The sequence below is a fragment of the Triturus cristatus genome, chromosome 12 (genome assembly GCF_964204655.1).
Source record: "Triturus cristatus chromosome 12, aTriCri1.1, whole genome shotgun sequence".
Taxonomy (NCBI): domain Eukaryota; kingdom Metazoa; phylum Chordata; class Amphibia; order Caudata; family Salamandridae; genus Triturus; species Triturus cristatus.
Window position 1 is genome coordinate 581,750,673 of NC_140595.1, and position 12,187 is coordinate 581,762,859.

At 46.9% G+C, this 12,187-nt stretch overlaps 1 protein-coding gene across 1 annotated transcript in view; it reads right to left on the reverse strand.

Moving 5' to 3' along the window:
* Positions 1–12,187, reverse strand: part of PHLPP2 (PH domain and leucine rich repeat protein phosphatase 2) — a 717,402-nt gene that overhangs the window by 288,203 nt on the left and 417,012 nt on the right. The window contains exons 8-9 of the mRNA XM_085638614.1: positions 7,956–8,186; positions 7,521–7,723 (exon numbers count right to left, since the gene is read on the reverse strand). Coding sequence (XP_085494740.1) covers positions 7,521–7,723; positions 7,956–8,186 — 434 coding nt within the window. The remainder of the gene's footprint in view (positions 1–7,520; positions 7,724–7,955; positions 8,187–12,187) is intronic.

Genomic DNA, 12,187 nt, shown 5'->3' on the forward strand with positions numbered 1-12,187 from the left:
CTGGGACAGAGCCTGGGGCTCGAGCTCCATCCGGCAGGCCCCAGGGTGTGTGAGCCCCCGTCCTGCAAGCCATCATAGGGTCCGGGCAGCCATCATAGGGTCTGGGCGCTGGTTATGGGGGTCCATCAGGGCTCGGGGAGGCTCTCCCCAGCCTGGTTAGGGTTCTGAAGCTGGGTCCAGCACTGGGGCTTGAGCTCCATCCGGCAGGTCCCGGGGTGTGGGAGCCCCCGTCCTGCAAGCCATCAGAGGGTCCGGGTGCTGGTTACGGGGGTCCATCAGGGCCCAGGGAGTCTCTCCCCGGCCTGGCTAGGGTTCGGAAGCTGGGACCGGGCCCAGGGCTCGTGATGCGTCCCAGGGTCCCATGCTGCAGGAGCCCCCCGGCCTGGAAGCCAGCCGAGGGTCCGGGCACTGGTGACAGGGGCCACCGGGGCACAGGGAGGCTCTCCCCAGCCTGGCTAGGCTTTGGAAGCTGAGACCAGGCCCGTGCTGCGTCCCAGGGAATGGGAGCCCCCCGCCCTGGAAGCCAGACGAGGGTCCGGGTGCTGGTGACGGGGGTCCACCGGGGCCCGGGGAGGCTCTCCCCGGCCTGGCTAGGGTTCGGAAGCCGAGACCGGGCCCAGGGCTCATGCTCCGTCTGGCAGGCCCCGGAAGCCCCTCGTCCTGCAAGCTAGCCGAGGGTCCGGGCGCTGGGGAAGGGTGTCCACTGGGGCCTGGGGAGGCTCTCCCCGGCCTGGCTAGGGTTCGGAAGCTGGGCCTGGGCCCGGGGCTCGTGTTCCGTCCGGCGGGCCCCAGAGTGCAGGAGCCCCCCGTCCTGCAAGCCAGCCGAGGTTCCGGGCACTGGGGGCGGGTGTCCACCGGGACCTAGGGATGCTCTCCCCGGCCTGGCTGCTTTCAGAAGCAGGGACCGGGCAGGGGAGCAGGGGTGGCTGGCTTTATCCGCTACGCTGGCGGAGCGGAGCGGAGTTTTCTGCCCACCCCTAGTAAATACCCTTTTTATGACAATGCCACTGCTTGTATATCCACTTACCATGTCTGCTGAATGTCATTGAGAATTCCTATTTCTTAGTGTCATTGTTTTTTATTGTTGGACCTTTTGGTACACATACGCCCTAGATCGAACCAAAAGGAAACGCAACAGACCATCAGCACTATACCAACTGGACATCACCCATGTCATAACTGCAGTGTGTGCCACCTGACCTCCACCACAAAGACAGTCCATTTCAATACATGCTCAACATGGGAACTAAGAAATTTCACGACGTGCAACACAGTGGGAGTAGTGTACCTGATCACATGCTCCTGCAATCTCCACTATGTGGGTATGACAACTAGAAAGGTGAGCACAAGGATTTGTGAACACCGCAGTAACATCCGATGCCACAGAGCAAGTACCAGAATGACAGCACATTTTAACGATATGCAACACTCACCTAACGACATGAGGTGGGTGGTACTAGAGCATATAAAACCATGTGACAACCTTGAACGCAGACTGCTGGAAAAAGAACAACGCTGGGTTTTCAAACTAGGCACGGATACCAAAGGACTAAACGACAATATCCCGTGGGGTCAGTTTGTTAAATAACCTGAAGTGACCTCTTGAACCTTTCTTCTGTCAAACTACTAATTGTTTGCCTATTTTTGTGTAACAACCTTTTTGTGTAACAATATTTTTGCATTATATCTGCAAAACGACCCTCTGCATCAAATGGAAGTATATCTATATAGATATTTTTTTCATTTTCTTTGCCTAAGACCTATTTTCAATGAAATTTTTTTCCAGCCCCCGCCCTCCTATCACTTTATTTATCTATTCTTTTCACTACTATGATTTTGTTTTATTTTTTTTTATTTCTTTCATTTGTTTCCTTTTTTGTTGTAATGCGTGGCATTGCTCCCCACCTTCTGACCCGTATCCCTTTACCTATAGCCCAACCCAATATGGCCGCCACGTTATTCCAAATTCATTTAGACAGATTGTTTGTCACTGGCAGTGTTCGTGCCCCGCCTTTACCCTTTAGAAATCTTTTCTATTTTTAATTCCCTGTATTGTTATTCTTTATTTCCTATTTTCCGTTACACCCGATGTAATTATGCTTCTTACGTCTTTATTAACTATTTGGAGTGTTTTTCCGAGATTTCCAAAAGAACCAAGTCCACCGAAAAACTCAAGATGTCCGCCGCTAACAGTACTCTACACGCGGTCTAGCTTTTTTCTCCCCCGAGTCAATGACCGTGCTTTTTTCTACTGCTGCACACAGTAATAATAGCGCTGCAACCAAGACACGCTAAGATGCGGTCTACCGAAGGGTCTCAACAGGTCGAATTGACGGAGGCAAGCCGAGTCAAGTAAGCTTTTTGCCCCCGTGTTTGGGCTCACTCGTAACCACGAGCCCGACCGTGCCAACTTCTTTTCCCATTAACTTTGTTCGCTCTTACAGGGTTTATTACCGACCTTGAGTTTTTCAACCCATACTCTTTCCTAGGGTTATTCAGGCTCCTCCACCCCGGCAGACCATGAGGCTATTTTTGCTTAACTAATAAGTAGGTCCAGAAGCCACTATATATGTTTTATGTAATGTTTGTTTTTTGTCGGTTGTCTCATCACAAGTGTTGTGTGTGTTTTTGCATCTAAATACGAGTTTCTTCACTTTAGAGACTGCACTGGATTCCAACACCTATTCTAAGTTACAGTCATGAGCACCACCACTTATGTTTTAATATGATCCATGATGTTCACATGCCCACGACACGGATGGGCAGGTTGCTTATTAACATGTATGTCTTTTTATATCCCTCCAGATACTACGTGTTCAGTGTAACCATATGTAAATTGTTCACGCTGACACTAAAGTGCGCATTTATTATTTTTCACTTTATTACAGGTTGTGCACGGAGTGGTACGCATGGGGCTGGTCCCCATGCGGTCCTGAAGAAGAGGTTTAGGGGATAACCTCGAAACATGTTGACTCTGAATATTAGGGACTATTAGCACATAATTACTTAATTCCTCCCTTTTATTAAACCCCTTTTTATCCTTTACCAGCTAGGAGCAAGAATAAACTTATCCTACACTCACTAGCTAGGTAAATTTTTAATCAATCCACACCACTCCCCCTCACTGCACTACACATAGTCTTTATTAATTCAGTGCTCCTACGTAACTCTCGCAAGTCGCAGCACACCCCAAGCAGTAGATGCTTCGGATGGCCCCAATAATGAAGCATGTCACCAAAGGGAAACCTTGGGTGAGTGAGGGGACTCAAGAAAAGTATTTTCTTTTCTTTCAATTGTGGCGCGTTGACTCATTGAGTTTTGACCCCCATTCCCTACTACTAACTAGGTTCACGGATCCATGACCTTGGATATCCTCCTCTCCCTCCTTTCTATTTTGACATTCCCAAGGTTCCTCACAGGGTGAGTGTACCGGGTTCCTTCAAACAATTCAGAGATTCAGAATGGAGTTTTATGGGTCCCCAGTCCAAACCCATACTCCTCCTCCCATAAGGTTCTCAGAAGAGGAGGTTGCCCTGGTCAACGCAGAGGTGGTGGACCTCTTTTCCAAGGGAGCCATCGCTCCTAAGACCCCTCACCAAAGGGGTTTCATCAATAACCTATTCTTGGTGGAGAAACGGGATGGCAGTCAACGCCCAGCCATAAACCTCGGAGAATTCAACGAGTGGCTGATATTCAGCCACTTCAAGATGGACGGCATCCATCTCCAGTGAGATCTCCTATGATCCAGCGATTGGTTGGTGCGTCTTGATCTCACAGACGCATACCTAACGATCCCGATTTCCTGCCACACCGGCATTTCCTGAAGTTTTTCTGGTGCTATCAGACGTTTGAGTTCATGAGTTCACAGTGCTTCCTTACTGGCTATCTTTGGCTCCTTGGTGCATTACCAAGTTCCAAAAATCTGTGTTGGAACTAATCTGTTCAAAGGGTATTCGTCTCATAGTATACCTGGACTGTCGCCTCCTCATGGATCAATTTCCAAGGATCTCCAGTCAACAGCCAACCTCCAGTCAACAGCCACCTGTTCCAATGCCTCAGCTTCATTATCAATGGGCAGAAATCAATTCTATACCCGAATCAGTCCCTAACCTACTTAGGCTTTGTAGTGGACTCAGTTCAAGCCACCCTGAGCATTCCCTCTTAGAAGGCATCCAAAATCAGGCACAAGCTAAGACGGACGTAGGCCAGACTGTCCACTTCCATGCAGTAAATTGCAAAGGTGGTGGGCCTCCTCTCCTTGTCCATTTGCCCATTTTCATGGGCCATCTTTATTGTCGGGCCCTTAAACGACTAAAGATCTGCCACCTCCGGAAAGGCCTCACTTACTCTTAGAGAGTTCCCTTGTCCGACATAGCAAAAACAGAAATTTGCTGGTGTTAGGGTCACATGGAGGTTTGGAACAGCTGAGCCATCTTCGGGTCCCAACCAGATTTTGTGAATGAGTTTGACGCCAGTGGCTGGGGGGGAGGGGGGGGTATTCTCCACCGGTGGAAAATGGTACGATCAAGAACATGCCTTTCACATCAATTGCCTGGAGTTACTGGGGGGCTTCTTCACAGTGAAGTGCTGGACCAAGGAGAAGGCTCAATTTGCATTATCCTGAAAATGGACAATGTAGCTGCGGTCCGTTACATCAACCATTTAGGGGGGACCAAGTCCAAAACTCTATCCCATTTAGCCACAGCTTCTGGGAATACTGCATCCAGCATCAGATCTCGGTCACGGCGGTACACCTCCCAGGTTCAGCCAACCTAGTGGGGGACTCTAAGTCGCAAATTCTCCAGAATCCCAGCCTTTGGAGGATGGATTGTTCCATGTTCCAGGTGCTTGCATCCAAATGGGGTCCGTTCACAGTGGATCTTATTGCCTCCAGGTTGGATCACCAAATTGGCATGTACTTCAGCTGAAGGCCAGATCCCAATGACGCGGCGACAGATGGCTTCCTCCAGGACTGGACAATAGAGGCGGGATATGCTTCCCCCCATTCCATGATAATGAGACTCTCGACACAAGTTCGGAGACCGCAAGCAGACGTAGTGTCAGTGACTCTCGTCTGGAGATCTCAAGCCTGGTATCCACTTCTGATGGAACTTTCCTTGAATTTTCCAATCAGTCTACCCCTGTTTGCGGGTCTCTTCAGAGATCCCTCAGGCAATCCCCACCATCTGGTTCGAGAAGGCTCTCTGCATCTTATGGGGTGGAGGATTACTACGACCAAAGGAAAGTCCTGGCACTTTTGAGCAAGGCTGCAGATTTTCTCTTGAAGCCATGGGCTGACAGTGCCATCAAAGGCTATCAATCGGCCTGGTCCAGATGGATGGGTTTGTGTCATCAGAGGCACTTGGATCCCGTGGGGACAGGAATTGTCCATGTCCTGAACTTCCTGGCTTACATTGCCTCAGAGGGGCTGGCTTACAGGTTGTTTAATACCTTCCATTCAGCTCTCTCGGCAGGCCATGCCCTGATTGAAGGCCACTCTGTAGGTGAACAGCTGTAGGTTCAGAAATTACTCAGAGGCATCAGACTATAAGTGCCCCCTGAACTGTTCTGTTAGATGTCAACACGGTGCTTAATCTGTTTCTGTCCTGTTCTCGGAACAAGTATTTGTCCCGAAAAGAACTTTAAGCCAAATTGGCATCCCTCTTGCAGACACGTATCGGATGTCAGAGTCCTGGACTTCACAGGTAGAACCTTTACCGCCGACGGGGTTACTTTTCACATTTCCAGGCGTACGAAGACTACTGCTCGGATTGTCTCATACCTGGCTTTTGCGGACTCTCTCAAATTATGTGTGGTTCGCTGTATAAAGGCGTAAGAAGCACTGACAGAGGAGATTCATCCCTCGGGAGAACAACAACTCCTCAATGCCATACGAAAGCCCCACCTGGCTGTTTCCTCCCCTACGATTGCCAGATGCCAGATGAGTTTGATGGGCCATGCAGGATGCCAGTATCGACACAAAGATGTTTGGGGCAACACTGCACCAGGGAGCAATGGCATTCCAAGCTTTCCCCTTGGGGGCACGCCCGGAGGACATCCTAAACGCAGCTGACTGGTCTCTGGGTTGAATATTTAAATGCTTTTATTTTAAGCTACTCCCCAGTATTGTGGCCTTGGTGGTAGATAAGCTTTGTACTAGCATAATCCTCGCCTCCAGTCCCGACATAGAATGTAAAATTTCCTTTCTACCGCAATGGAAATTTTCAATTCTATTAACGACAAGGAGGTGAGGATTATCCCTCCCACAGGTCGAGAAAAGACTGTCTCACCCTGTATGAACCCCTCTGATAACGGAGGGAGAACGTTGACCGGGTTCAGGGTAAGCAATCAATGTTTGACAACAGTTTGGGATTATAAGGCTATGTAGCCATGACTGATATAACATAAAAACCTGTTGTACTTTTTTGCTACCTCCCATATTAAGGGATCTTGACTCGATGATCTCCATTGTTCCACAGGAGCAGATCGACAAAACAGGATTAGACCGGATGGACTCTGGCTGATGTTGCAAGTAGAAAGTGGTGGAAGGATAGTCAACAAGGGACTATGAAGGGGCCCTTACATGCTGAATGGATGGACCAATAGTTCCTATTCCAGGTGCTTCATGGGATTTGAAGTTTTCTTGTTGACACTGTGTTAAATAGGGCCGCTCTATCAATAAAGGGGAGAAAGCAAAGCATAATACTTGCCTCAATGTCCTAAATAGAATTGCAACTTTCTGTTACAGAAGCTACAAAATGTTCCATTCATCCTCTCTAAGGGGATATTTGGTGCAAGCTAAAATACTGCGGCATTTCCACATCCAGGAATTTGATACTCCAGCTAGTGCTAATTCTGAGCGCACGAGTACCACACTGGTATTCCCAGACCCATGAAAATGAGGTACTAGAAGTCTCATCTAGCTCTCTTTGAAAAATCAAAAAATCTTTCCTGCCACCATGTAGATACACTGTTGAGGAAGGGATTTAAAGTTGCCTTGAGTCATGATGTTACATCTGTCCTGCAGCATTAGGCTGCGTTAGCATAAGGTCAGGACACTTTTAAAAGTCACCATTCAGCTTGAGTACATAGCACTCAAGGGCCGATGGAGTAGCCCAACCAACCTAGATAACAGAACCATGTCTGCTAACCGAACACGCTTATGTTTTAACACTGCTGTGAATTAAACACTACTGAGGATTTCCAGCCTGCTGGTTGGGAATAACTGAAGAATCTGTTATCTATGAAAGATCCAGAGTTGACGAACATCTACTTTCTTTGCTGATTCCTAAATAATATCCTCAAAAATGGTTCCTTGGTGGCAGAAAGTTTCAGTAAAGTAGAGAAGATCCAATTACAGGTTCTAGCCAGGACATCCATTGGTGATGAGAAACGTTTACCAGACTGTGAATGCACTCTGCATCCCTTATTAGGAAGTTGGACATCCATACAGAACAGGCTGCAACAAATCTGACACCTCTACAATAAGTCAATATATCTGTGTTTAAAGTCAGACTTACTGTTAGAGCCGGCATACAGCGCCCTTAAGGATAGACCACACATCGTCAGTTCCCTCAACTGATTGCGTTCACAGTGTAGCTGCTCTAAGCCACCGATGCCGCTCAAATCAAGGTCTATCAACTGATTGTCTCTTAAATCTAGATGGGCAATGTGGTTCAACTCATCTACACCTTCAGCAATCACTTTTTTCAGGTGATTCATCCTGAGGAGTAAAAAATACACACATTAATCAGGCAGTACTTGATAAATTAAACAGGAGTGTTTATATTAAAAATAAAAATATTTACTTAGAATTTGGAAATTCGTAGATGGGTTGGTAAAGAATTATATGGAAAGACTGGCTCGGTTTGTGGAGAGGTTTTAGATAGAATAGCATGGGCGCAGTGCAATAAATTGCGTACATTTAAAAGAAAGGAAAAAAAATAGCGCCTCACCTTAGGTCCACATGTTTCAAATGAGTCATATTGCTGAGTAACCCCAGGCTGAGCATCTCCATTTGGTTCCCAGCCATGGCAATTTTCTCAAGGGAAATAAGCTTCTCGTAAACTGCAGGCACTGTAATCAGGTCATTAAAAGACAGTCCCAGGGAAGTAAGCTGCTGCAGGTTTCCAAGCTCGTCTGGTAAAAAAGTGAGCGAATTTCCATCAAGATTCAGGGTCTGCAGGCTAGACATGGAATGTAAATGTTACTTGCTAATATTCTCTTGGAATGTCACTCAATTATCTTTCAGAGCACAATCTGACTCCTCAAGTTTGAAAGATAGCCATAAGATCAAGTTGTGTATAGAAAACACTGGTCTAAATAAAGAAATAACCTTTTGTGTGTTCTTTTATGTAAATTAATCAAGAAACTAGGTCAGCAAGAGCTCATCTCAATAAGCCTATGATACACAACTGTACTTAAAAGTCTCCTCTGCTTCAGACATTGAACACCTCAAACACTGCTTGCACATCATCCAGACCTCAATGTCCAGCATTTACCTCAAGCTCAACCCAACCAAGACAGAATTCCTGTTATCTGCGAAGAACAATCAACAAGAAACACTAGGTACCTGTCTCAATTATGTACCTACTGCCAGTTATTTATAAGAGATTTTTAGTTTTGCACAAAATCACTGAATGGCACTGCACAAACAAGTACTGGATCCCACTGCTGCCACTAATTTACGAAATCAAGTTATGGGTTGGGGGGATGTAGAAGCACACTGAAAGCAACAACCACAATCCTTGTCAGGGCGAACCACAAAAGTCACTAAATTAACCTGTGCTTAAACCTATGGTAGCTTGCACAAAAGCTGTTAGGCTTAACTTAGATGAAAATTGTAAAGTATTTATGCAGCACACCAACAGTAACAAAGCAAAAAAACAACACAAGAAAATTCACACACCAATTTAGAGAAATAGAGTTCATTTTAATAAATTAATTGTTACCAGAATTCCAAAAATCCAACCAGTAGAACCAGAGATATTCAATTTGAAAGTTTTAAGGCAATATAGCGCCTAAAAGCACATATTGGCACTCACGGTCATCTGGTCGTATTAGACCAGGCAAAATTACAAGTTCAGGCCAACCGTGATGGAGCGTGGGCCCGATACAGGGACCAAGGTTGTCCCACAGAAAAAGGTTACCTTCTCAAAATCTGGCGCAAAGAGATCCATTCTTGGGGGAGGCTGCGAGAAACAGGGAGATGGCTGCAAACGGTTGTTGCTGTAGTGCAGATCTCTCGTTGCCAGCGGTCACTGTAGTGCTAAGAATAAGTCTTCAGCAGAGCTTCATGTTGGTGGTCATTGCGGATGGCAGAATTTTGCTGTGAATGAGCCTGCTCGCACAGGGCCTAAAACCTCACGATTTTACCTGTCTTCTTAGGAGGAGCTCCATGGATTTCAGCCAAGGGTTCAGGAACCTGTGGATGCACCTTTTGGGGATCAGGAACTCACTCCAGCAGAAGCCAGCAGGACTCAAGCAGGTCCAGTTGCAAGTTCAGGCATGTCAAGTAAAGTAGGTCAGCTTGGAATTTGCAGGAAGTCCATTGGAGCTTTTTTTGTCCCAGTAACACAAATATGAGGTCAGCCAACTGACCCTTGGAGCCACTCGGATTAGCTTCAGATAAAAGAAGGAGGTCCAGTTATCTTTCACAGAGAGCAGGGTAGTCTATAAGCAGCAGGACAGTCCCCTGGTGGCAAGTCAGTCTTTCTTCTGTAATGTCTATAGGGGTTATATGGCGTTACAACGCATGCTTTTACCCCGCATGCCGTTACAATGCAAGTTTTTACAACGATTTGCTGTCGGTTTGCTCTGGAGTTTGGAATAGTATAATTTACTATTCCAACTCCAGTCTGTGCTACAGTAGGGAAGATGTTGGAGTTAAATCCAACACCTTATACCCCATACAGCAAGCCATTTCGTTGTAATGGCATGCTGGGTAAAAGCATGCGTTGTAAAGCATGAGTTGTAATGGTTGTTTCCCATCTATAGGTCCAGGAGTATACTGAAGAGTGGCTCAGGAGGTCCAATGAAAACACCTGGTGCCAGCCTTTATGTGTGGGGAACACTGTATCATACCCACACATCTGGTTCTGGAAAGTTATTCTCTCTGCTGTCAAAGCTCCAAGAAGCCTGGGGTGATAACAGGTCGGTGTAAGGGTCATTTGTGTGTGCTGGAGGCAAATTCTTTGAAGTGTAAGTGGGATGGAGCAGGGCACAGCTCTGCCTCCAGCCATCCTGGCAGGTCTGTTCATCCTGTCCACACCTATTCCCCTTTGTGTCACTGTCTGGGAGGAATACACAAACTCCAACAGCAGAGTCACTCACAGTCATGTGACCCAGGACCCTGGCAGAAGGCACAAATGGATCGGATGAGAAAATTACAACTTTCTAACAGTTAGATACAACAAAGGCAGCCCAAACAGTACCTTGAACCAGGGGCAGTACTATACAAATATGCAACAAGGGTTCCAAGTGAGGTAATTTAGTAATAGCACTGGCCAAAGTATCACTTAATGAACAAGTGCCAAAAGAGTTAAACAATCATAATCCAGAAATGGACAAGAAACCCACATGGTAATTTTCAACACAGCAGGTTATATTGGTATTACTCAAACAATAGACGAAGTATAAAATTACAGTGAAAAAGGGCTCAGGGCTCTTGTTCATTAAGTGATACTTTGACTAGTGATATTACTACATTACCCCATTTGGAACCCTTGTTGAATATTTATATAACTTTATAATGGTTGCATTTTTAGAATTGTGACTTAAAATCCAACTTCACCATTAAAGAGGATTTTAAATTAGTTTCACTGTAAACATTATATTACTATCTGCTCTAAATGCAAAGATATCACTTATTAAATCTAATAAGGTAACTCTGTGTTAGTCAACAGTAGAGATATAAAACGTAAGTACACATGTTCTACTTACTTAAATACAAAGCACCCTGCCTAGGCACCTGTAGGGCCTATCTTAGGGATGACATATGTAGTAAAAAGGAAAGTTTAGGCCTGGCAAAAGGTTTATTTTGAAAAACACACACAAATGATGGAAAAAATGCAGAACAAATCAAACATTCACCCCCAGTCAAGAGATCTGAGTTAAATCCATCGTTCTTTTGCTCACCATGCCACCCCAGGTTATACCACCACTGAATGATATACTCCTGAGGCGAGAAGCCGGGAGCCGCGCTGTTTAGAAAAACTGTATTTTAGCTGTGTATACTGTGTTTTTAGACACTCCTGCACTACCGCACCTACCCCTGGCACTTACCTAATTCCTCGCAGAGCAGCAGATTGAATCGCCATCTCCGGCCCAAACGCTCGCTTCTGCCGCCATTACCTGTTCGAGGGAGCCACGAGCCACGCCCACCTCTGCTGGCCACGCCCCCCCCTCACAGGTATAAATAGAGCGCGCTGATTACTAGCGCTGCACCACTGAATGAGATACTCCTGAGGCGAGAAGCCGGGAGCCGCGCTTTTTAGAAAAACTGTATTTTAGCTGTGTATACTGTGTTTTTAGACACTCCTGCACTACCGCACCTACCCCTGGCACTTACCTAATTCCTCGCAGAGCAGCAGATTGAATCGCCATCTCCGGCCCAAACGCTCGCTTCTGCCGCCATTACCTGTTCGAGGGAGCCACGAGCCACGCCCACCTCTGCTGGCCACGCCCCCCCCCTCCGACGCCCAGAACACTCACTACAAAGCATGATCCCCTGCCGGAAGCGCAGCGGACGAGCGCAGCGGGCGCGACGATGGCGCGCCGAAGGCGCGCTTAAGGCAAGCTCGTCTGCGACAAGGACGCGACTAGCGCGAACAACTCTGGTCAAATTTGCTCGCAAACCCCACGCTATACCCGTGAAACCCTGCTCCACCTGCGAGAAGTCGCACACGAAGGTCAGCTCACCTTTGCTGATTCCGCTTCTCCACTGCATGACTTCGTACATAAGGGTCTGCTCCTGGGAGGCCTTCTGAATGTCAGATCACTGCCAAAGCATGCCAACGAAATTCATCTCCTTATTGAATCTCATCACCTGGATGTCCTCTTCTTAACCGAAACGTGGACTCACGCCGACTGTGATATTGAATTAGCATGGGCATGCCCTCAGGACTTTAAAATCTTGCACCTCCCCAGACCCAAAGGCCGTGGTGGTGGTGTAGGTGTTATCTACAGA